Source organism: Carassius carassius, chromosome 31 (genome assembly GCF_963082965.1).
Source record: "Carassius carassius chromosome 31, fCarCar2.1, whole genome shotgun sequence".
NCBI lineage: Eukaryota > Metazoa > Chordata > Actinopteri > Cypriniformes > Cyprinidae > Carassius > Carassius carassius.
Genome location: NC_081785.1, coordinates 14,802,723 through 14,829,546, shown reverse-complemented (window position 1 = coordinate 14,829,546; position 26,824 = coordinate 14,802,723). Strand labels below are relative to the sequence as shown.

General features: G+C 35.3%; 1 protein-coding gene across 3 annotated transcripts; it reads left to right on the top strand.

Annotated features, from left to right (window-relative positions):
* The first annotated feature begins 1,822 nt into the window (after nt 1–1,822).
* On the top strand, nt 1,823–26,632 carry LOC132111617 (SH3 domain-containing YSC84-like protein 1). 3 transcript variants are annotated; one of them, XM_059519083.1, is made up of 10 exons: nt 1,823–2,180; nt 7,929–8,039; nt 9,386–9,499; nt 10,143–10,207; nt 13,898–14,010; nt 15,672–15,800; nt 15,925–16,081; nt 17,602–17,677; nt 17,817–17,879; nt 25,686–26,632. In XM_059519083.1, coding segments are annotated over exons 1-10 (1,023 nt in total). In that variant the 5' UTR covers nt 1,823–2,179; the 3' UTR covers nt 25,880–26,632. The 3 variants fall into 3 exon arrangements, with proteins under 3 accessions (XP_059375066.1, XP_059375067.1, XP_059375068.1); XM_059519084.1 differs by having other exon boundaries at nt 1,824–2,180; nt 15,925–16,075; XM_059519085.1 differs by lacking the exon at nt 25,686–26,632 and adding an exon at nt 18,451–18,473 and having other exon boundaries at nt 1,826–2,180.
* Nucleotides 26,633–26,824: the final 192 nt, after the last annotated feature.

Below are 26,824 nucleotides of genomic sequence, written 5' to 3'. Positions count from 1 at the left end.
CAGAGTTCAAACAGTGGTTCTGCAGATCATTGAAAAACACTTTTGGAAAGCTGTGTTGAACACATCAGACCAGTAACTGTGTTTCGATGTAGTATCTGCATGAGGTCTGTTTATGTTTGTTAATTGCCAGAATGCTGAGGATGAGACACACATTACATTTTTTACATAGCTGGGTGTGGATGACTGACAACCAAGGGGTGGTTGTATAAAGCCCAGACGGGAGCGTGTATAAAGCGTCTTTCTCTGATGTTGTACTGAATGTTTTGCCACTGCCATTTGGAAGTCGGAACTTTGCGAGTAATATCAGGCAAAGGGTCTTAAAATTCAGCTGTTTGTTGTATAAAGATTGCTTGATCATTTGAGATGGTCAGGGTGCACATGACAACCTAGTTCTGCCAAGAGCCCACCAGAGGAATGGCTAAGTGTAGCATGTTTTTTCATTGAACCGATTTTATAATAACTTCAAAACAAACAAAAAAACCTCAATGCAATGTAACTGATATTAAAGCAAAGCCCCTTTCAAGGAAAATCTGTTCACTCTGCCACATTTCCAATGCCTCTGGGCAACTATTTCGGACATTCAAAACAAAGTCCTATCTACCTGAATGGGGGAATCCTCAAATCTCAAAAACTGGTTGCCAAATTGAGATTTAAATAACGTTTTAAACCAGGCTACAAAATTTGGCATATACCTCTCCCATTTATATTGTTTCTTATGATCAAATAGTTAAAAAAAGCTTATATTTCAGGCTGGTCAGCATATGCAGTCCTAAGCGCGTGTCTCAGGACACTGACTGTTTCTATGGCAACCAGAGTGCATTGCATTTTCTCCTATTTGGAGTAGCATGAGAGCACCTTCTTGGTATATCAGACATTGAGTAATTCATGATTTGAGATAAACTTTAAATAGCAAAAAAAAAAACAGACCTATAATTCATTTTTGTAACTGGAATGGAAAAGTAAATAAAGGATTATTGAAAAAAAAAAAAAATATATATATATATATAGCCAGAGAGAGAGAGAGAGAGAGAGAGAGAGAGAGAGAGAGAGAGAGAGAGAGAGAGAGAGAGAGAGAGAGAGAGAGAGAGAGAGAGAGAAATTTATTCTGAAGAATGCAAAAAGCAAGAATGGCTTCTAATTTGAAACTTTCAGTATGTTAGGAAAACATGACTGGGAAATTCTGCAAACACAGGTTACTTTTTTTTGTGGCACAATAGGATTGTGCCAGTGAAAAACAGGCTTTGGATCTCTGTTTAGCGATTTGAGCAACAATAGTGTAAAATGAGACATGTTTCTAAAAACCTCCAGAGTCCAGATTTACATTGTGCTCACAGCAGATGATTCCTTATAAGGATGAAAATCACACTGACAATAATCTGAAACAGGTTCTATACAACAAAGATAAATGACCAAAATTAACATTGCTGGAGTTTTCATTTTTTATTATTACTGTTTTAAACAAACATATAAATCTCTTTTCTAAGCCACATAAACATGTTGTCCCTAATTTATGAAGTTTTTCGAGGAAACTCTTACCTTTGCTTAAAAATAACTTTGCGCTTTTAAGCTGTTTTAATAAGCGAGGATGTTTATTTATTTATTTATTTTTTATAAAAAATGTATCGCTCTTAATAATACAAAGTTATATAAGCATAATGTCTATTTAAAGACCGTAATATTGCAAAAAAACAAAAAAAAGAGAGAGACATATCGCTCATAACATTCATCACGACCGTGTGTCTGTCTGGTTCCACGCGCGCTACCTGTGACAGTCCAGAACGTGCTTCTGTGTACACGAGAGCGCGCTAGGGGTCCTAACGTTGTCAAACGTCATTTTCTTTGCTGTGTCCCATTGTTGCCTGAAACAAAAATGCTGACAGCAACTTTGATCTCTATATAGCTTTAAAAAAAACAATGACCTATAATTGTGTCATGCTACTTTGTTCACGGTATTTCTTGGGAAATATTATTCACCAAACGAACTGAAATAGTTTTATATTTGGTTATATTTCCTTGCGGGTCCTTTAAGACTATAGTAAACAGGTTTGGCAGGTGTATCGGAAGTGAAACACCGTCGCTTTTAACTTCTCTAACCTGCACCAGGTGAGACTGCATAAAAGTCAACTTTAAACTTCGAGAAGTCTCCGGTCCTGGCGTATAAAGATCGTTTTTTGATAGAAGTAAGTACTAGAGAAGGTTTTTGATGTTTCCCTGTGATGAATCGGTAACTTCCATGTGTGATCGAGTCGCTTCATTTCTGTCTCTGTCTCTGTGCTGTGCTGAAAAAATTGATCAAATCTTAGTATTTATTCACAGTCAGTGTAAATCTATGATATGGGGCTTGACTGACCATTACAGTAACACTGAGAATAAAACAGAAAATAGTATTACTTTGTATAATAAGTTGTATATATTTTGGGATAATTTATGAATACAGACGTAATCACTTGACACAAGTGTTTTCTTAATTATTGCACTAAACAAACTTTGTTTTTATGACGATTTTATTTAGGTAAGTCAAAGTAGATGACGTAAATACCTGCTACATGACGTGCACTTGATTTCGCGTCACTGCTGTCACACGTGATAATACAGACTGCGGTCTTGATTGACAAAAGCAATTAATTCAACCCCTGTGGGGAAAATAGATATACTATCTCCAGCTTGAAACAGACAACTTGTTATGATTTGGAGTGTCCCTTCGATTTGTTGAATGTGTTTAAAGCTATAATTATAAACGAATTATCACTAAGCGTTAAGTTGTACTTTTGTTGGAAACGGTTCAAGGTGTCCATCATACTTATTGCCATTTTTGGAATCTATTTACTGACATATCATATTAGAACCATACCATTTGCATTCCTCTTGACCTTTGTATCTGTTTTGACCCATTTTATTAGAATAACACTGATGTCAGTCATTTATTTAAAAAAAGCACAGAATGAATATTCTCCAACCTTGCTGATTAAGTTGTTTGTCTGAAGTGTTAAAGCAGCATCCACTGTAAATGTCAGTGACAAAAGATGTTTGCACTCTCTCTTTCTGGATCGATGCTGCATCCGTGATTGTTAATTATCTCCTCCAACTACAAATTAAGACATAATTGCACTGTACCAAGTATTTGCATTTTACGTGCTTTATTTTGCTATGTTAATCAGATATTGACTAATTATTTGAGTAAGCAGTAATTATTTGTACAGTAGTAATCACAGAAATCGTATTCTCATTGTTATGTTTAATATTTATTAGTTCAACCCCCCTGTATGACAGCTCAGGTTTTACAGGCATGAGGAACTAGGGAGAAAACAATATCCTCCATTATTACTTGGGGACAGTAATAAGCCTGCCCCCAAAAAGTTTTTGTGCTACATTCCTTGTCAGATCTGGGGGACGATTACTCAGACAACTTTCACATTGCAAAGTTGACAGTATGCATTATTCTTCTAAACCCTTAAGAAAATTGTTCATCAGTAAAGCCGCTTGTCCACCAGCGTCGGATCAATTTTTGTTTTCCGACGCGACGCCTGTGACGTTTTCGCTGCTTGGGGGCGGAATTTGTGGGCTGGACATTGTACGGACGTCATTTGTGAAGTTTTGGAGGGAAAAATACTTTTTTATCATTTATTTATCATTTTGCAATGGATCGACGACGAAGACTCGCTATCAGGAACCGGGTGGTCAGCATTGCGGTGTTGTACCTGCGTTGGAAGAGGGGGAGGAACTTTCGCCTGGAACATTAAATATGAAACCATAGCAACGGCCATACACAAATTCTCGCCGCCGAGTTTCCATTGGCTGCTGCCCCGCGTTTTGACGCTCTCATTTGCATAAAGTATCCACCGAGATACTTTTTTGACGCGCTGCTGTTGACCAAATCGACGTGACGCGACCCATCATGCTTTGCGGGTTAGTTTTTGCTGCCTGACGTAGTTCCATAGGAAATGAATGGGCTTTGACGTCGCGTCAGAAATCGAGACGCTGGTGGACAAGCGGCTTAAGAGAGAGCTGCTTCAACCCTGTATATCCCCATCCAGATGTTCTCAGTTCGCAAATTTAAGTGCTGTTCTTGCTTTGTGACTGTCTCTGTTTGAATTCAGTTTATAATCGTACAATCTGTTTTTTTGTTGTTGTTGTTGTTTTTTAAAGGTCCCGTTTTTCACGCTTTTTTGAAGCTTTGATTGTGTTTACAGTGTGAAATATAACATGTGTTCATGTTTCGCGTGTAAAAAAAACACAGTATTTTTCACACAATTCACCTATCTGTATACCGCTGTTTTCACTGTCATAAAAACGGGCTGATGACTTCCTTGTTCTATAAAGTCCCTCCTTCAGAAATACGTAACAAGTTCTGATTGTGCCAGCGGTTCCTGTGTTGTGATTCGACACCAGCTTAGAGCACGCTGCCCTCCTGGAAACGCGATTGGAATAGTTTTGAGAACAAGTGTGCAGGAGCATGTGCTGGAGATGTACTTATAATCACAGGAGCATTTTTACTGACGAGATGCGCATGAAAATCGCATTCGTTTTTTTGCACAGTCCTAACATCTAGTTAACATAGCTAAACAGCATTGCCCTTTGTGTAATAAGTTACTGAAACGGTTAAACGCACCAACTTAAATAATAAAATACACTTACCGGTTGTGGTCCATAAACAACGCCTTCTCCAGACAAAGAGGGAACTGCTCCATCTTTCAAGAATAATCTTTGTGCGAATCCGGCATTAAACTGATTGAGATTGAGGAAGCTGTCCTCAGCAAAATGTGCTGCACATAGTTTTACATGTGGATTATAATTTTCGGGAACTGAGTTAAACATAAATTGTAACCATTAATCTCCAAGTACAGCGTCCCTCGGAAGGCCAAACAAAGATGATTGGACTCTGAGATGAAAATAACAGCGTTTCGACCACATGGCGACAAACACAAACGCAGCTCTTTCTCTTCTCCGTCTGAGCGCAACAAGACCACGCCCCCTTTGTGTGAATTCATGTGGACGGAGGTTAGTCAAAAAACTGTTTTAGTGACGTCATTACTGCAGGAACTAGAGGGATGTAGTCCACACGGGTCGTTTTTTGTAGGCGAATTCTGTTAAATAAAATATCTCGCTTGGCATTGAACTTTGAGCTTTAGAATTTTACAGATATTATTTATACTCTAACAGCAATATTACACACTAACTAAAGTTTAAAACATGGGATCACGAAGAAGGGGACCTTTAATCCAAAGACTCATGTATTAAAGCTGTAGGCTAGAACAGAAAGAGGGGTTTCTAAGAGTGGATTCTCATACTAGACATAAATCAGAAAAAGATCCAAGGCTCACATTATTAAGTGGCAGCTGACATTAGGGTTGGAAATAGTGCTTCAGTTGCTCTTAAAGAGCCGTGTGAGACACTTTTTTTTTAATGGATGCGCTTTTTATTAAACTTCTCATGAACCGATGCAGAGCAACACCTGCTGAGTGGCATCAAACAGCTTGAATGATCAAAGACAATTTTTAAAATAATTCTAAAGAAGAAAGTCATATAAACCTAGGATGACTTCAAGGTCAGTAATGTATGGGTTAATTTATATTTTTGGGTGAACTAACCCTTTAAGCAGTGGTGGACAAAAACCATGTTTATACTTCCTCAAAATAAAACTGCTTTGAATGACTTTTGATAGACTTGAATATATCATTAATGCCATCATTTTTCACCAAAAGTATGTTCATGAGTTCAACTAGCTATAATTTCCATCTTGTTGCATATTTTCTTTTTGTAGAGGAAAAAATGATTTTAGTAAAAACATTTAAAATACAATATAGATACATTTTAGAGATTACATATACCTAAAAGGATATCATTAAACAAACTATTTGTTTATGGTTGAGATGGCTTATTGTCTATGTTTTGTTTTGGTTTGTTTGTAGGACACTTCTACCCTTAAAGCACCATTACAGTGTTCAGTGCGTACTAATCCACTTTAAAACCACGTCATGAGATCAGGTTAGATTTATGACTCAGACAGACATTCTTTCGTGAGGTGATTTGGCAGAATAGCTGATAGATGAAATGCTATTTGACATAAGTTGCTTACGTAGAAGTCTCTAGGTATCTCCCAGTTTGAAAGAATATGTAAAGTTTTATGTACTGTACGTTGATGGCAGTTTGGGAGAGTAATTGTTCTAACGCATTACATCAAGAGCTATATGACAAATGGGAGAAGAATTCACACTGCACAGCTGTTTAATACTAGAAATCACGGGAGTGAAAGAGAGTCATAAAGGTGTTACCAGCCACAGCCTGGCATTTACTGCTACATTGTAAATTTGAATGAGAGATTATTATTACCAAACTGCACTTTGTGTAAATTGAGAAAGTTTGATGCAAGTTCTAGGCTGGGCTTCAGATCTTACAAAGTTCAGTACTCCAATTCACTTTCAAAAATCTCATGTCCCATTATGTGCAGTTCTTTTGAAGCTAAAGTAGTGTTTATATGCTTCTCAAAAGAAATAATGGTTTGTAGGCACTTTAAGCGGTACAAAAACAGAACATGACCTTGGTCCTGTTTTTTACTTTGGAAATAGTCTGTAGCAACTGTGAATGAGTTCTTTGTTAGTCATCTGCTTTTTCATGTGATGTCCTGATCTTGGGGTAGTTTTTATGTGAAGGCAAGAATCTGTATTACTTTTGCTCAGGACTTAGGGTTAGGAACTTGAACAAACTGTAACCTTAATATATTAAACTGTGCCGTGTAACTCATCCTGAAGCTTCATGCTAGGGATATGAATGAGCCATAATTATGGATTTTTGACCCTTTTTGAACCCTAAACTTTTTAAAGTTATGGTTCCAAAAGCCAAGCCTAGAACTTGCATCAAACTTGCTTGATATGGCAATGCTCTACCAATTGAGCTACAGGAACACATTGCCATGAATGCACTTTAAGTCGCTTTGGATAAAAGCATCTGCTAAATGCATAAATTTTAATTTAAGAATGCTAAGTTGCAACAGCTCTTGTTAACTTACATTCTACCTACTTTGCAGCTAAACTCATTACTTATGATTGGTTATTGAGTTGACAAAAGTCAAAGTCACTTTAAAAATGTCTTTAGAAGTGTTAGCTGGACAGAATGGCCTAATCGGTGGCAGTTCTGGTGTTACTGTATTAAAATATCGAAGCAGGTCACAGGAGAATCGTTCTGTTGATGTGACTAGTTTCGAAAGAATTCTCCAACTGGAAAGACTGCGTTGAAAGTGACACTTTGCAAGCACCTCCCTGAGTAGACCACAGAAAGTATGCACCTGCCAAAAGCAACTCTCATCTGTACCAGAAGGGTGCTTGATCATCCCAAGATATCCAGTGATTCATCCTTGAAAAATTATTTGCAGAACGTGCTGCACCTGTGTCACAAAATGAAGGTGTGGTGGTATTTAAAAGGAATGTTAGTTTGTAGTATAAATCAATGAAGTGACAAGACACTGAGCTTTTATACAGATCTAAATACTTTAAAAATGCCATGTATGCAGTGACCTGAATTACATCCCCTTTTAGATGAACATGCTTGTAAGTTTCAAGCTTGTGTTTCATTTTTTATATATATATATATATATATTTTTTTTTTTGCATAGATCAAAAAAGTCTTGCAGTTTGTCATATTAAAATGTTGAGACTTTATAACAGAGGGACAGGTCATTGTGTTGGTTTCATATCTAGTTTGTCAACTTGAACAACAAGTGGTTAAATATAGCCTATAGCCTTTAAATCATTTTGACATTTGAAATGTATTGCAGGTTCAAAGTAACTTAGATGCCACATGAGAATTGTTTTAGCATAGTAGAATTTAAAGCATTCAGGAAGATGCAAATAGTCAAATGGTCTAATAGTCATTTGATGTTTCAGATTGTTGGAATGTGATGAAGAAGGTTTCTTCTGATGTTTCTATTACAGTGAATAACCCTATTCCTGCTAACTTAAAGTCTGAGGCCAAGAAGGCCGCCAAGATCCTCAGAGAGTTCACAGAAATCTCCAACAGAATGGGCCCTGACAAACTTATTCCAGGTAACTGTGGTCTCTACTCTCATAAAGACAGCAATGGAAAAACAAAAAATTAAGTTAATTGATTTCAAGTGATTCCTCTTTTGAATCTGTCTAATCGTCAGAAGAAAAAGGGATAAGTACCATATTTGTACCTTTATTTGTTCTTGGAAAACCATAAAATCACACAGATTCATTAGAGAGTCACTTTTGATTTAAATAATGTATGATGAATGCATAATTTTTATTTTAGGGAACTTTAATGTGTTAATTTTTACATTAATTATTAAATAAACAACAAGTTATTTTTGATTAATTGCTTCTTCTTACCCATATGAAAATTCATCAGAACAATTCAAACAGCAGCAGAATTAATTTAATGACTTACAAGATCAGTTTTCATTTGAGGATTTTTTTTTTTAAATCAATCTTTATGTGATTATTTGTAGTTGATGTATTATTTGTTTGACAGCCCTAATTATATTGAATGACTTTCTCAGTATGGTAGGAATAATATACTATATATATATATATATATATATATATTTTTTTTTTTTTTATTTACACAAAACATTGGACCCAAAAGTATTTGGACCCTTACAGTATGTAAAACTTAGAAATGTCAATGCATTTAATAAGAACATATCAAACCAAGTGGCATCTGCACACAAATGATTCTAGACCACAGTCATTTTTACAAAAACTTAACCAGTGGTCTCAGGGGGAAGTCAGTTCCCCCAAAGTATCCATCCATGTAGTTCATCACATATGGGCATGCTCTTCATTTTGAATATGTATCTGTTGCTTTATAATTTTAAATATTTTTTATGAAAGAGTGTTGTGCCAAAAAATAAATGCCACTTTGATACACTGATATCTCTATGCATTGACATTTTTATTTGTGTGTCAATATACTTGCTGGGGCCACAGTTTCTCTCTTAGGAGCGTAGACTAATCCTGGTGCAGTAATTGCACCCATGCCAGACATGTAAGTGTTATTATAATAACGGCTGAAAGTTAGCATTTCTGTTGACTGATGTCATCTGTGTGCATGACTAGCAGTCTTTCTGTAAGTCCATTGCCAAGTATCTGTTCATGCATGTCTTCAGAAAGTGATATGAATGCAACTCACTCAGTGACTTCACCATATCTGTGCAACCTGTGCAAAAACACAATGAACCAATCAACCCTGCCTACCTGTTTCATCTTGCATTTGCAGAATGATTTATTATTTTTTCTATCTAAAAATATTATATATTTTTGTTCATATTTCAGCCCTTGTATTTAGGTGCAGAACAGTTGTGCATGCACAAGTCCAGTGGTAGAATCTCATATTCATTTACCTCTCTCTTTTCCACCACTGACACCAGCTCATGTCATTGCCAAGGCTCAGGGACTGGCCATCCTGTCAGTCTTCAAAGCGGGTTTCATGATCACTGCGAGGGGCGGCAGTGGGATCGTGATCGCAAGACTCTCTGATGGAAGTATGTGTGATTTATTGATGTCCTTTTTGACAGATTTATCCTCAGTGTAGAATATATGTATATTTGTTTGGTGAGATCAGGAGAGTTTGTGATTTATATTCTATATATGTTTAAAAGTTCAATCCTAATTTGTCTTCCTGTCTAAACCAAAACTATTACAGCAAAATGACCAATTTGAGTAATTAGGGAGGTTTCATGGGATTGGAGTAATTGATTTCTGGCAGCTGCCTTAGCAACATTCAAAACTAAATAAACTAAACACTCCTTAAGGTCATTTAGAGTTTCTTTTTTTTTACTCATTGAATTCTGACATTAAGCAGAGCTAATAAAAATACGTTTTTGAGGCCTTTAATTTTTTTAGTAGTTTAATCATTATTTTGATATGGGATTAATATCTGTATTTAATTAACATTAATATATGATTTCATTTAAACTTCAGTAATAGTTATGATAATGGAAAATGGGCTCATTTCTTGGGCATTATATTTTTTAAACTTAAAAAGATGTTTCAAGGTTCGCCATTAGCCGGTTGGTATCAGGATTGTCTGTAGTACTTAAAAATCTAAACAAATTCTATAGTAGGATATCCCAAACTAAAGATTTTATGTATTGTGTGACGTGATCTATATTTCCTGTGCTGAAGGATGGTCTGCTCCTTCAGCCATTGGAATTGCTGGACTTGGTGGAGGATTTGAAATTGGCCTTGAGGTAAGATGTTTTTCTGTTCTAAAAAACAACCAATTTGTCATAAAGTAAATTATGGTATACCAGGTATATATTGGGTTAATTACACTGAACAAAATTATAAACGCAACACTTGTTTTTGCCCCCATTTGTCATGAGCTGAACTCAAAAATCTAAGACTTTTTCAATGTACACAAAAGGCCTGTTTCTCTCAAATATTCTTCACAAACCTGTCTAAATCTGTGTTAGTGAGCACTTCTCCTTTGCCGAGATAATCCATCCACCTCACAGGTGTGGCATATCAAGATGCTGATTAGACAGCATGATTATTGCAGAGGTGTGCCTTAGGTTGGCCACAATAAAAGGCCACTCTAAAATGTGCAGTTTTATCACACAGCACAATGCCACATATGTCACAAGTTTGGAGGGAACGTGCAATTGGCATGCTGACTGCAGGAATGTCCACCAGAGCTGTTGCCCATGAACTGAATGTTCATTTCTCTACCATAAGCCGTCACCAAAGGTGTTTCATAGAATTTGGCAGTACATCCAACCAGCCTCACAACCGCAGACAACGTGTAACCACACCAGCCTAGGACCTCCACATCCAGTATCTTCACCTCCAGGATCGTCTGAGACCAGCCACAAATTGTCAGAAACTTCAGGGAAGCTCATCAGCATGCTCGTTGTCCTCATCGGGGTCTTGACTTGACTGCAGTTCGTAATCGTAACCATCTTGAGTGGGCAAATGCTCACATTCGATGGCGTCTGGCACTTTTGAGAGGTGTTCTCTTCACTGATGAATCCCGGTTTTCACTGTACAGGGCAGATGGCAGACAGAGTGTATGGCATCGTGTGGGTGAGCGGTTTGCTGATGTCATATATTATTTATAAATTGTAATAAATTATATATATATATATATATATATATATATATATATATATATATATATATATATATATATATATATATATATATATATATATATATCCATATATATATATTATAAATTATTACTATTAACTTTTTCTTTCTTGGGTTGGTTTAATGGTTTAGCTGTGAAAGACAAAAAGAGTTTGAGCGACATTGTTAAAGTATGCTCAAAAATTCTAGTACTCAATTAAATGATCTCTGTTCTCTCTGGAAAAAAAGAGTGGTCCAAAAAGCAGATAGAATACTGTGCCAACCAGATCATGTGCTCAGGTATGGATTTGTGCTCATGCAGTCTGGTCGGCGTTATTATGTGCCAATACGGAAAACGAATCGTTATGCAAACTCATTCCTTCCCTCTGCTATAAGATTCTTGAATGAGAACTCATAACTATACAAATGGCTCTTGGATTCCACTGCTTTGTTCTGTCACTGGCAGGTGAATGTGTGTGTTGTTCTGTATGTGTGTGTCAGGGTGTGATCGTTTGTATACATTTTTAACTTTATAATCCTTATTATTATTATTATTGTGTGCTAATAATTCTAATTTAACCCTTGTTGGATGGGTTGGCTGTAGAACTGAATTGCCCCTTTGGGGACTAATAAAGATATCTGAATCTGAATTTATCATATCACGATATAAGATTTTGGTCACAATCAACAACCTGATCAACTCTATGTGAAGGAGATGTGTTACACTGCGTGAGGCAAATGGTGGTCACACCAGATACTGACTGGTTTTTAGACCCCCCCCCCCCATACAGTAAAACTGCACATTTTAGAGTGGCTTTTTATTGTGGCCAGCCTAAGGGACATGTGTGTAATAATCATGCTCTCTAATCAGCAACTTGATATGCCACACCTGTGGATGGATTATCTCGGCAAAGAAGAAGTGCTCACTAACACAGATTTAGACAGATTTGTGAACAATATTTGAGAGAAATAGGCCTTTTGTGTACATAGATAGATAAAGTCTTAGATCTTTTGAGTTCAGCTCATGACAAATGGGGGCCAAAACAAGTGTTGCGTTTATAATTTTTTTCAGTGTATGAGGTCAGTGTATGGCTTTTTGTCAATTCCTCTTTGCTTTTTTTTTGCTATTTCTTTGATAGTTATTTTTTTTAATTATCGAAAGATAATGAATGATCATCTTATGACATCTAAAATTTAAGTGTTGACAAGTTTTATAGGCTTAACCCTAGGTAAGGTAGATGTAGAATTCTTTTTTCATATTCCAGTCTCACATATCTTGTGCTGAGTCAAGTGTTCAAGAACAGTTATGCAAGAGGCTTATTCATGTATCAGATTAACATTCTGCACCACACTATGCTATATGCCTATGGATTACTTACTGTATGCAGACATATATGTGACCCTGGACCACAAAACCAGTCTTAAGTCGCTGGGGTATATTTTTAGCAATAGCCAAAAAAACATTGTATGGGTCAAAATTATTGTTTTTTCTTTTGTCAAAAATCCTTAGATCTTAAGTAAAGATCATGTTCCATGAAGATCTTTTGTAAATTTTCTACTGTAAATATATCAAAACTATATTTTTGATTAGTAATATGCATTGCTAAGAATTCATTTATACAACTTCAAAGGCGATTTTCTCAGTATTTTGAATATTTTTTTAATTTGTAAATTTTACACCCTCAGATTGTAAAACATTTACTCTTAAGACATGTGCCTCATCAGGGTATAATTTATAAATTACTTCACAATGTTATGCAAAAAAAGTTAATACATAGATAAGAACATCAAGACATTGAAATATTTGCCCATGTTTATCTTACATGGTGTTTTGCAAAAGCATGACAATAATAAATTGTTCATCATGACCTTTTTTCTAAATCAGAAGTCAGCCTTTTGTCTGGAGCTGTTTGTATCTCAAGTGCTGGCTTCATCATTTTCCAGTGCATAAAGTTGATCCTCCTATCTCTGGCACAGGAAATCAATGTGCTTGTGTCCAGCGAGGTCATTTGTCAACATCAGGCAGAAGTTCAACTTTTTTTTTCTTGACCTTGGGTTGCAGCTCATATGAGTCATTTGTGTACTGAGCGCCTGTGCATCTTGACAGTCTTGATTAATTTCTGGAGTAGCCTTCAAGCACAGTGGTTAGCTCTGTGGTGTCTGTCTCTCAGTAAGTAGCAACACACCTGATAAGTAGCAAGGGAGTACAGGAAATATTTTATCTTCAGGCATTAAAACCAGAGCATGCCTGAAACCGGTCCAAATCTTTCGACACCAACCAGCATTTAAAAATCATAAAAGCTGTTGCTCAATATAGTGCTACTTTTTAATGTTTTGATGGTGACAGATGGACAATAGTTGGCAGGGTGCTTATCAGAGTAATGTACAGTATAGCTAGATTGTGCATGAAGGACAGACTTGACTAATAACTAACTAACAAAAAAAACCCTAATTAAATTAAATGATTATAATAATTTCATTTATATTTAGGTGAAGGAACATAAGTGATGCCCAACTTCTAATAACAATAATATTTGTATTTAAAAAAAACTAATAAAAATATGAAATAATTAATGAATTCATATTTCTGTAAAATTAAAAATGTATTTTAAATTTAAAAGTGTAATATAAAATTTTTAAATAAGACTGTTGAAAATTGAATTTAACTTTCTAGCTTAGACTTTCTTTAAAATGACAGCCCCTGGTCACTATTCTCTTTCATTCTAATGTAAAAAAAAAGTCATTTTTCAGTGAACCGTCATTTAAGTTTCACATAAAACATGACATATGTTCACTTTTTTCATCTCCAGTCATCAGATTTTGTCATCATCCTGAATCAGAGGAGAGCTGTGGATGCTTTTAGTAAAGGGGGGAATCTTACTCTTGGAGGAAACTGCACTGTGGCTGTTGGGCCTGTTGGCAGGTAAGCAAGATAATGTAATAGTGTTGTACAAAATTCTGTTGCCAGGGGGCAGAAGAGAGGCAATAAGATGGAATAAAGTTCTGGAAGCCTGGGAGCTTTGAGCAAATGTCCACTGTCTTGTAATTTGAAGTGACATTTTTATTACTAAAGTGTATTCTTTCTTTTCTTCTTTTTTTTTTAAATCTGGATGCATCTGTGTCAATTGGCTGACTTTTGGTTTAAATCAAAGTTTATGACTTAAGAGAGAAAGGTTTGATTTATGTTCAGCAATTGATATTATGACAATTTTGTTACTGCAAGCGCTGCCATGGCTATGTGGACATGAATGAGAGAAGGATTGTGCAGTCCTTGAGCTCTTGTGAGCTTCATTATGTTCCATTGATTTGGAAACAGACAGTTGCAGCCCATTTCTTTGGAGAGAGTTTTTAAAGTGTTAATATAGGTAATGGAGGGCTTTAAGATATAAATGAGCTGTCTAATGTTGACGGCAATAAAGGAAAACCTTTTCCTCTTGCTGAAAGCTATATATAAAATCAACAGAATATAAAAGCCATCGACTTTATCAAATTCACAAGGGAGAGACCCATTTTCTCTGATGATATGTTTATACAAAAAATGTATAGCTGTCAGCTGCCAGCTTCAGCTTTCACCTACAACAAAGTCATTCATAATTTGACAAGCATGAGCCTGTGTGGAAAATACTGCCTGAATTATAGATAATGACAGGTGTCCATACTGTACATTAGGAGCCATTGAAAGTGCTAGTTTAAATGACAGCTGCATTGTTCTAAGGTGAATCAGTGATTTTACTCTTTATTGCTGGATTCTGCTGTGCTTGTGTGGAAAGTTCTTTTTTTATTCTCACTGCTTTAATTGTTGTTTATGGATCTTGCCGGAATAGAGCTACAAGCAATATTGTCCTGAATGGTTGCCTGCTGCACTACAGTAGCTTTGAAAGCTAGGACTGAAGATTCCACTTAATGTGGATGTGTTTGATTTGTTGGCTTAGATTAGATCGGGTTTGGGTGTGCTTTGGCAGCAATGACTGCAGGGTGTGTTTGCTCTTTTGAAATTAGTTATTTTTGGAACCGAACCTTCTTACCACCTACTATAGGACATTTTATATAAATGTCACATCTCATTATTTTAAGAAAATCAACGTTTGCATCAAAATCGATGTTGTTGTTTTTTTAACAAAGTTCCATTGTCCACTTAATAACTTGGACATCTTATAAACGTTTTAAAGGGGTTTGTGTGATTTATTTTAGAAATAAATAAATCTATGGAATACTGTTTCTGTGGAATAATACTTTTTTTACAACTGAAAATAATTTATTTGGTTCGTAAGATTAGTTTATTGAAATTTAAGCTAATTTGGCCATTCCTTTGGCTTGACCTTCACAGATTGTGAGGGATGCTTGAACATTGAAATGGTAATGAAATGTAAATAATTTTCTGTTTTTATTAAATAAATGCAGCTTTGGACCCTGTTTTTTTGTAAATAATTGAAACTATAATAGAAAAAAAGACCCTATTGTATTTATTCCTTTAAATGAGGACCGGTTGTTATTGCACTGAAAATTTTGCATAGTTTGATCTTCATAATCGATTTCACTATGAGCTTTGTGTAGTGTTTATTCCTTTGAATAAATCTTTGGCAGGAACTTGGAGGCAGATGTGGCGTTTCGCAGTACAGCGGCTGTCTACTCATACTGCAAATCTCGTGGTCTTTATGCTGGAGTGTCTCTTGTTGGTTCCTACCTTATCGAACGCAGAGAAGCCAACCGAAAGTAAGCATGTTACAGGTTAAAGAGTTTAAATGTTGCATTAAAGCCCTCGGGCACTGATGTTACCTCACATGCCGTTTTCATTGTTACAATTTCAGTGTCTAATGTGGGCTTTACTTTTGATTAGGTTTTATGGCCAAGACATTCGTGCTTCTGCTATTCTCAATGGAGATGTGGAACCCCCGCCTGAAGCATATGATTTGTACACCATTTTGCAGGACTACACAGAGAAATACACTACTGACTGGCAGAACAAACACATGCCAGCCTCAAGAAAGGTCACTGTCTGTGTACTACTGCCCCATGTTGGGAAAACATCTTTGAAACCAAAGCTTACTGAGCTACAAGCTATGCTACTCATAATTTTGTAGCACTATATAAAAATTTGCCATTAAAGTTAGTAAATGCATTAACTAACAATAATGAACAATGAGCAATACATCTGTTACAGTATTTATTAATCTTAGTTAACATTACAGTGGTTTAAAAACAGTTCTGCTACTCTTTTGAAAAAACTGCAAGATATCATTAAATCAATGAAATGTATAACTATAAAATAATGTTAAATATCTTTATTTTTTATTAATTCTTTTACTTTATAATTTAATCAGAGTTGAACTTTATGGGTACATTTACAATAAATACATAAAAAAATAGTGATAGAGTGGCATTTAACCAAATACTTCACTTTTACTAAATATTTTTTTAATAAATGTGTTAAAAAGATAGGAAAGGCACTCGAACAATGAATATGGCTTCTTATTTAATCTTGTCATTTACATGAACTGTGTCTAGAGTGAATTCCAAACATTTTATCAAATTTAGAAGAAATTTTGACATGAATTGTTTATTTCATAGTGTAAAGCAATGAAGGATTTAATGAAAACATTTTAATGAATTGAAATATTCTGTCATTTGCTGTACACTACTCATTCGCATCAACAAATTAGCAACAAAATAAATATTCCTCTCCCATTCAGTTACTCTTTTGCTCCGAAAATAAGTTGCATGTTGAAATATCACATTAATTTGACTGTCACTCATCTTTTCAAGATTAGATAAAGTTACTACAACAAAGTTACTATAACCTCATTGTACTTGATAGGATTTTAATTCACACTCACATTCACAGTCTTTTTTTATCAGTCAGATTTGCAAATTGTTTGACTAATTTTGTTGATTTGAGTCTGAGATAGTGGAAACAGGAGTTCTTCTAGTGGCAAACGTTAAAGTACAAACTTTCTTCACAAGTATAAGGTTGTTTGGAATGAAGAAATTAAGAAATTACACATAAATAAAGCATGAGAGCTATATTCTTTTGACAAAACTTTTCAGCACATTAGAAGTTGATTGTAATTTTCATTTGATGGCTACTATAAATCAATCTACTATAAAACACTAGATGACAGTAATATAGGCTTTCCACTGTGGTCTCATGAAATCAGATCAAAATGACTCATCATAATAAAAAGTATAAAATTCTTTGTTTTCTCAAGATTATAAATCCAAATGAAGCAAAATGAAAAGTTACAGTGCATACTGTATAATGTTTTGAGATCTCATAGTTCTGCATGTGTAGGGTACAATGTGACACTATTAGATATGTGCTGCATATTCAGTCAATATTTAAGGTGCAAACAGAGTTAACATACTGATTTATATTTCCAAAAAAAAGTTTAATTGTTCTTTCTTGACTTAAACCAATTGATTTTTTTAAAGGCATCAGTGCCGGTATCTGTTTATAAAGTTCTCTGGGTGAGAGACAAGCCTGTTGATGTATTTCGGGGTGTCTTTGTTTTCACAGACGAGTTCAGCACCAGTTAGACCAAGGCCTCCCTCGCAGAGAGCTGCCTCCTCTTTTTACACACCCAAGGCACAGGGTAAGACCCCGAGTGACCTCTCCAATCCTCACACCATTCATCTATTAGAGTAGAAATGACTGACTGAACTTGTGTTGTTGTAATATTGGAGGAAAGTTGCTAAAGATGTTTGTGTTGATAAAAAGTCATATTTTCACAGCTTCTCCAGCTGTGAAGCCAGTTCTATATCCAAGCTTAGACAACTGGGATACCGAAAGCTCAGGTGAGTACTTTTATTTTATTTTTTGTATTTTTTTTATATTATTATTATATATATATTTTTTAGGCATATGCAAGTCCTTAAGAAAATATCATTCAAAGGTTTCTGTCAAGAACCAAATGTTTTGTGTATTTCTGTTAAAATAAGCCTCCCACACAGCTAATGAAACCATGAGAAGTATTTAACTATGTTTTTCCCTCCTTAAACGGAATTATGCTCTATTGTTGAAAAAGACACTTCACACCTGCAACTATGGTAATAAACTAACAGAGGAGGAATTTACTGTATGTTTTGTATCCCACCCTGCGTGTTCAAGCATATTATCAAGCCGAATATCCAAACAAAAGGGTTTATTCCTAAAATGACAATGTGGTCATGCATTTCACTTGACACTGATAAATTATAAAGTGGATTAAAACAGCTAGATTAGCAACGGCTAATTGAATAGCAGAAATGCACAAGAAGAAACACCCAGTGCTGTGTGAGATCCTTTCATTATTCAGCTCAGCCTTCGGAGGATGATTTGTGCTGTCGTCAGTTCAAGTCCACTAAAAGTCTCATTTATTTTCATTAGGTTCCTAAAGGCCCATGTTTAAAGTTAAAGTAAAAGATTGGCCGTTTTCCCATCTTCCTGTACTCTGGAAGGCCTTGATTCTCTTTGCCATGTCACAAGTCTGCTACGCAGCAAACACATTCTTTCCCACAGCGAAATGTCATAATCATCCATGCGGGGAGAGCTTTTAAAGGCCACTTGCTATGTGTGTGTTTGTGAATTGATTCTGGACTGGTGGAGTTTGTCACATACACACCCAAGAATCAAAAGATTTAGCAGCCTCCCTGTCTTTTAAATAGGAAAACTTGGAGGAGGCGTTTTCTTGGATCTCCACAAGCCCATTTTATTGCTAATAGTATATTTTATTGAAATGAAATTAATTAAATGCTTGTCTCTAAACTGTTAATTAAAAGAACCTTCTCATAACCCTCTGAAAAAAAAAGAAAAACATTTTAAACCAACCTGATTTTTTTTAGTCTTATTTCGCCTTTCAGCCTTGTTCTGCTGGTCTGTTGGCTGGCTTCAGAAGAGTTTGGGCACTTTTCAGGCTGAAAGCTAGTCCAGATAAAACCATCCTTAAAATATACTCAAGACCAGAATCCATCCAGTTTGAGGATATGAAACTTGTTTTATATTTTGAGCCGATATTAGAATTTTTCATTTGTCATGCATCTCCTGGCAAAAAGGGGCATGTTTTGTTGTATTTCTAATGCTTGAACATCTGGAAGCTTTGATGCTCAGTCTTTTAGTGTATGATGGCTAGTTTTTCTAGTGTATGAAGCCTTTTAAAAGTATGTATTCCAGTCTTTTCAACAGGAAAAAGTCATTTGTTTCAGTAATTGAGCTATGCTGGTCGTGTTGAAAAAAATTACTTGATAGAAAAGTTTATTGCAGTTTTTTTGTGGTACGTAGCCTTTTATTGTGTTTTATTTACAACATTTTGGTTGTGATGCTGAATATTCTGATTAATAACTGAGGGCTATAACTTCAGTATACAATTGTTTCAGTCCATCATGGCCATAGCAAGCTTGAGGGAAAACTGTTTGAATATACTTGTATGTGTTTATGATGGTGCCAGTGGTCTTCTTGGGTCCTTCATGGTCAGAAAGAAACCCCATAAGAATATAACAGGTGGGCCTTCAGAACATTGCATCTCCCTTTTAGGAGACCATGTTAAGAGGTTGTTTTTGTTTCTGGTGTCCCTGACTTGTGAACTTTGTCATACAAATGAGGATTTGGAAAAAGACTAACAGCCCAAATTATAATTCAATATATAAAAGTAAAAAATAAATAAATAAATCGAACAAAGAAAGACATGGAAGACAATGAAATAACTTGCATATTAGAGACAGCAGGTCACTTCAGCCTAAAATAGTGTGATCAGGTATATTTCAGGGCAACAAATGACGTGGGGTTTGTTGTGCCAGGTAAAGTCGCTCTTGAATGCATGGATGCCAACTGTTCCACTAAAAAAGTTGGCTGTACATTTGCCATTTTTTTTATTACTTAAATGAGTGATACTTTATTCACTTGCACATTAATTCAAACAGTAATTCCTTGTCAAAGTGCACACAAGTTGACTCATTGAAAATAGCTCAAATTAGATTGAAAACTAAATTGATATGTGCATTTTAATATCATCTGCACTTCTCTCACTCAAAACGGCAGACTGAAGCCTGCGTTATTAGAATGATTAGCTGATATCCCTCATTTCCCGTGTTTACACTTGAATTAATTTATATGCTATTATGGTGCATTTATTCTTTATTTTTAACTCTGTTGATTCATGTGTGTAAATGAAGTTAATTGATTGAAATGTGCGCGTGCCTCAGCATGATTCAGACAGTTAGAGACTGCTGTAGACAAGGTTTCATTGTTTGTGTCTCCTTCAGGTGGGAATAGGTTTCCAATTCCCCTCTGTGATGCTTAATTACCGGATTTTGTCAAATTACATGTTAATATTCTACTAGTTTATAACAGTAATTCTAACTCAAACATTGCCTGGCAACCTAAATAATATGTGTCGAGTTTCAACTGTCAACTGCATAAGAAACCAAACCATCGGCCAACAGCAATCTTTAGGCCAGAGCTGGATGTGTAAGAGAGCCTGGTGAGCTATACAGGGACTAGATATTGTTAACCAACTACTTGACATGCCTTTCAACAGCCAGCTGTCGTTGCTTAATTCTGGATAAGTAGACAGGTAAATTTGTTGTGTCAAAGTATGGCATTGGATGACTTCATCAAAATCAGGACAACAGATGTCTCTCTTTTTTTATGTTGAAAGTGCATGTGTAAAATATATATATATATATATATATATATATATATATATATATATATATATATATATATATATATATATATATATGTTTAATTAGCCTACAAAAAGATCTTATGCATTGCAATCCTTTAATTTTTAATATTTGGCATGTTTGTGTGCTGCGGTGCGTCCCTGTGTTTAGTAAGCAGAGTGTACGCTCTTTAAATAAAAAGAAAAAAACATTGCGCCAGACTTTAGACCAGGTTTGAGTTGGTCTATGGTGCAGTCTATTTTCAGCTCCTTAAAATAGCAATGCCTCAGCAATGCGCCGGAACACACCTCTTTTTTAGACCAGCACGTCAATGCGCGCACAAATGGTCGCAAATTCATTTGCTAATTAAACGACGTGGTGCTGGATGGGAAAAAATGCGAACAGCGCCGGTCTGAAAATAGCAAACACACTTGCGCTGCGCCTTGCGTCGCATTGCACCGGGTGTATTATAGACGGTTTCATCGGGCGCACGCGCCTGGCCCCAAGTTAACTTCCGGTCTGTGTTGTGTATATCGGTCTGGCTGCGGTGCCTTCTACAAACACAGTTAAAGTTAAGGTGATGAGTAGACTGAAGTTGGTCTCAGGTGGTTGTGCTGTGGGATGTGTTTCCCATACATTTATTTATTTTTGGAGACTCGCCACGATTTTAAAACTGATCGATTTTCAAAAAGGCTTCGTTGAATAAACATGAGTAACGTTATGTACTGCACGTTTAATAATAATAATTCCTTACATTTATATGTTAATCAAACAAATATCAAAACGAGGCACAGGTGTTTTTATATTATTATATCTGAAGGAAGACTTGCATGTTATATGCCTGATAAAGCAGAGTTTGTGAGCATACATGTAGCTCTGCTTTGTTTACAGCTGTTACTGGGGAAACCTCTATTTCTCGCGCTTTATGCATCTCCTGCTCAGAAATAATTAATTTGCATTTTCATTAAGTCCACCTGATTTGCGCAGCAAACATATTTTGTTTATCTAAAAAAAAAATCTACTGTAGAGGGACTTGGCTGTAGTTATTGATTCTATTTGGAAGTCTACCGGAAGTTAAGTTAGGGCCACAAATATATACACATACATACAAATATCTAACTTTTAAGTTGTGCATGCATAGTAAAAGGATAATACAGCTAAAAATTAGATTTCTGTTATCATCTACTCCCCCTTATATCATTTTATAATTTCTGGTCACTTATATCCAGTGTTGTTTCAGACCCCATTGACATCCATTGTATTGTTTCACAGAAGAGAAAAATGCATACAGGTTTGGACATTTTTTTTTTTTTTTAACCTCGGATAGAATTGGATTTTAACATTGGGGAAAAACACTTTAATGAAATGGTTTGGAGGAAATGACTTGTTTTGTGTTACTAGAAAGACTCCATCATAATATGATAAAGCTGACTACAGTCTTTCGATGATGAGTCAATGATATACTTATCTGCATTGTTACAAGCTGCAAAAAAATCTCCAAGCAGTGCTTGTTGTTTTACTGGCAGACATTTCTCTCTCCCCAATTATCATGATATCATTTGTGAAAAATGTGACCTGGAAAACTCTCACTCCTCACTGTTTCATTAACACTCCTTCCCCTGAAGATCATTATAGCTGCAAATAATATTTAGATGGATCCCTGGCCTTAGGAAAATGTGGTTAGAGAGCCACCCTGAATTCTAAAGACTTTTTGTCTCTAAAGGGAAACTTTTTTTGAGGTTTGGATTTGTTAAGTGTAATGGCACGCTGATACTGTTGTACAGGTTTCTCTGATACATCCTGATTTTCCTTCAGAATGAAAAGTGAATCCAGGTTGTCTATTGTTAATCAGGTCTTTTGTATTCCACCATAACCAGGTGCCAGCGATTTATCCATGGTTACATCAATTAGATTTGTTCACTGTATACCTGATAGGGCTTAGCTAACCCTCCAATCTGAGATTTATAGCAGCGGAGAGGAGAAATAGCAGGCCCTCCTTCCTGTCATGAGCTGTCACTTTTTCAGGTATTGCGTGTGCAAGTAGAAAACCGCATAGCTCAGATGTCACCACTCTGCCAAAATACACAGCCCTTCCAGATGTGAAGAAACACTCTGGATTGTATTGCTGTCTTGTGCGCGGCTTGTCATGTCTTGCACTTGTGGTAGCGGGAATGAACATTATGTTGAATGGATGCAGTTATTTTAGGATACAAGTCAAAAGCATTTAGTGTGAAAAACGACTTGACAGAAGTTTTTGGCAACGCCTGAGGTTTATTTGGAGTCAGGAGATTTCAGAGCAGGTGCCAACAGTGTGAAACCGCATTCCACTTCTGTCTGATTCCATGCTCCTTGTATGTCTTCACTGATGAAAACCCCTTGCCAGCCATTTTCCCAGCAAATTTAATTGTATCATTCAGTGAAGCTTAATGCTTGTTGAATGTCACTCTGCTTATATTGATACTTGAATGAAAGACTGAAACCACATCGGAAAGCTGGGATTCAAAATCTGTTTTAAAATATAGAATTGTGTCATATATCTGGGTGAAACTGATTATAGACAAGAAAAATGTAGTCTGGGGACTTTTTTTTTTTTTTATCCATCGGTTGTTGGATCTGAATGCAAGCTTGCAGTTGATTGTAAATAAGGGATGAGGTTTATTCAGATGAATTATTGGAAAAGTCCGATATACATAACAGGAAGATAAGGTTATGACATTTTGATTAAAAATTACAAGGCCTAATTAATTAACTAATTAAACATGCACGGATTAATTCTTCACAATAACATGCATTTAGTAAGGGTACAGCTTCAAAGCAACCCTATGTAGTTTTGTGTGTTTTTGCAATCCAGGTATTTTCGTAGCAGCCCACCAAATTTACATACAGTACTTCCAGCAAAGGCATAGGGGGAGCATGGGAACAGGGTTGCCAAGTCCATGGCTTTACCGAGGAAATTGGGCTACTTTTACAATGTTGCCGCAGGTTTTTTTTTTTTTTTTTTTTTGTCCACAGGTTCAAGGGCATAGCCATCATTTCAGAAGTGAATAAATTGTCAATTAGCACCAAATTATTCATATACAGTACATTATTTGTTTATTACTTAGAGATGACTTGAAAAAAAAAACACATAAACCATATAATGTCGCAATCATGTGTTTATTTTCTTCATGTTTCTTCAGTCAAATCATTTGTGCTTTTTATGCTCAGCTACAGTCATAGATTGGATGCCTTTCGTCCATTTTGGGGATTTCCTGGGACTTTCCCTCTTTCTTTGAGTATAAATGAAACAAACACTGCAGGGACAAATTCACATTTTATTAAAAGGGCTCAGCATATTCTACAGCTATGCAGGATTTAAAACTCCTCCTCCCCCTACCAATTTGGGCCTAGTTTTGATGGCTGGTTTTGTTTCGCACACCGGGCTGCATGGGAAAGAAACAAAAACCATTCGTCTTAGCTGAGTGTACATCAGAATGAATTTGAAGCTATTTCAAGATAAGAACGTACATAGTTGCTTCCAAACTCTGGACTATTTGTAGGACAGGTCTTTTTTTTTTTTTTCAAAAGACCTCTAAAAGAAAGGGGGAGAAATGCTTAGTGTAAATCTTTCAATTCCAATAACAAAGTGTATTTATTAGTGCTCGATGTGTTAAAACACAGTCAAGAATTTCAGTAATTGAAGGTTCACATTTGCTGTTTGTTAACCTGACAGCAGAAATGATTGCACAGTTGTTTATATCTTAAAGTGTTGATAGACAAATAAAGAAAAGGGTTTTGCCCATGGCTAACATATTCTATCTGCAGATGTTAATATGCACCATCTATTAGAGTATGAGTATGAGTATGAGCTCAATGTACTGTAGGTTTGAGAGAGAGAGCGTCAATTAACTGAGCCAAAGTTGGGCTTATCTGTTTTAAGAGTAAATACTGCTCTCTAGTGTTGATATTTTGTTATTCCAGTTTTATATACCATCATAGGCACGTTTATAATTCATTTTTATTCATTGTTAATGTCACTCTATGTATGTGCAACATTTAAACATTTACCCGTAATTATTTATCAAACTATCATGGAAATGAGGAAAAGCACAAGAAATGCATCATACAGTTTAATTAAATAGCTCTATTCATATTACATATTGTTCCAAAGCAGTGCTGAAATACCATTCAGGATCAATTGTAAATAAATCAAATAATTTCAACAGTAAAGAAGTTTTTAAGCAAATGCACAGTACATGTTAATACAGATTCTTTTTAATTATTATTTAATTTAATAATACATCAATGAATGTTTTACTAAATATTTTATTATCTTTAACAATGTGCTATCAGTGTTATTTTAGTGTCCCTGAGAAACTTTATAGTTTTTATTATTATTTTGATTCATTTTAATTTTAAAGTTTTAGTATTTTTTATAGATTTTTTATTATTATTATTTAATTTTATATATGCTGTATAGTTTTTATGAATGTTTTCAGTTTAAATTTTAGTTGTTTTATTACAAGTTAAACTAAATTAAAATGAGAAATGTTGCCTTGGCAACTAGCTGAAATAAAAAGTTTTTTTATATATGTTCTTATAGTTTCAGTTTTAGTTAACTATAATGGTTACTAATATTATTATTATTAATAATAATATTGTGTGTAATTACCATTTGGGAATCATTCTGTATATTATTATGCTTTAAATGACCTAGAATTAAATGCTTCAATAACAAATCACTTTTAAAAAAAATATTTTTAATTAGTATTTTTATGCATGTATTTATATATTTTATATACATTTATGGATGTTTTACTAATTTTTTTTCTGTCTTGAAAAAAATTACAGTTTGAGCATCATTCTGTATGTTACTAAGCTTTACATTTTCTTGATTAGTAGTTAGAATTACGCTTTCAAAATGCTCCAATAACTGAAGTGTTTTCAACCAAACAATGATCTCTTCTCTTTAATGTGTTCTAGATCAAGCATCAGGTGGCACTTTAGTGGTCACAGCTGTGCATCCGTTCACCGGTCAGCAGCCTGGAGATCTGAGCTTTGTTGCAGGAGATTGTATCACTGTTATCACCAAAACCGACTCGCAGTATGACTGGTGGGAAGGAGAACTAAGAGGGCAGGTTGGGATTTTCCCAGCAAATTTTGTGTCTTATAGCTGAAAGTGCTAAAAACGGTGACAAATGATGTCTGGCATTGAAGGGTCCTGTTCTTTTGCACATTTTGAAATGACGTTTATGATGAAGGTGTTTATTTTTAGGAGCACTTGGGGTCAGTGTTCCTCTTAAAGGCTGTATTAAGGGATGACAAGGGGTGTGTTTTCAATGTGACCGGCATTGGTTAAATATATTCTTCATTTCGCTTTGGCCGTTCAGTTATTGGTATGTGGGTTGACTACAAAAGGGTTCCCATTTTATTAGTTATTTGTCCATTTTTAGTTATGCTATGGTTTAGAATCAAACTTAAATGCAATTATGCTTTTTTATGTGTACACAAAGACACAGAGTGACACTGTGGTATATGAAATGAAGTTGCTCCAGGTGTGAAATATGATAGCACAATGATTTGCCATCTGCAAAAACAGATTTTTTTTTTATCTGATAATAACACTGCACAGCTGATGCAAACAAATGTTAATACAAATTAATGAGTTACATTGTTCAAAACAAGCCTTATTTATAGTTTTCTGAACTATTAAGTTTTATTTAACCTTACATATGTCTTGTACTGTTGCCCTGGGGAAAAAAAAGAAGGAAAACGGTTTTTTTTTTTAAGGAAGTTTTTGAATGGTTGCTTTCATTGCTTTCATTTATTGCCGTTTGCACAAAAGAATGATTGTTTTTTCCCACTGGTTTTAAATGAAATTTACTGTATATCAGTTCAAATAAAGATTATTTCCTACATTTTTAACATAATTTGTCTGTATTTCTGGTTTAATACTTGATTTTTCTTATTGTAATATAAATGAGTAATAAGTTAAAATAGATCACATTGACACTTGCTCATACTGAATGTCATATAATGAATTGTAGTTTATGAGTTGCAACATTCCTTGCCCACAAGGTGTCATACAAACTAGTTTCTGCACTGCTGTTAAAAAATCTCTT

What these genes read in the sequence shown, in the direction of transcription:
- LOC132111617 (XM_059519083.1), top strand. An exon ending in GATTTGAAATTGGCCTTGAG is followed by an intron (nt 10,208 to 13,897) that starts GTAAGATGTTTT and finishes TTTCATCTCCAG; the next exon opens with TCATCAGATTTTGTCATCAT. An exon ending in CAGCCTCAAGAAAGGTCACT is followed by an intron (nt 16,082 to 17,601) that starts GTCTGTGTACTA and finishes TTGTTTTCACAG; the next exon opens with ACGAGTTCAGCACCAGTTAG.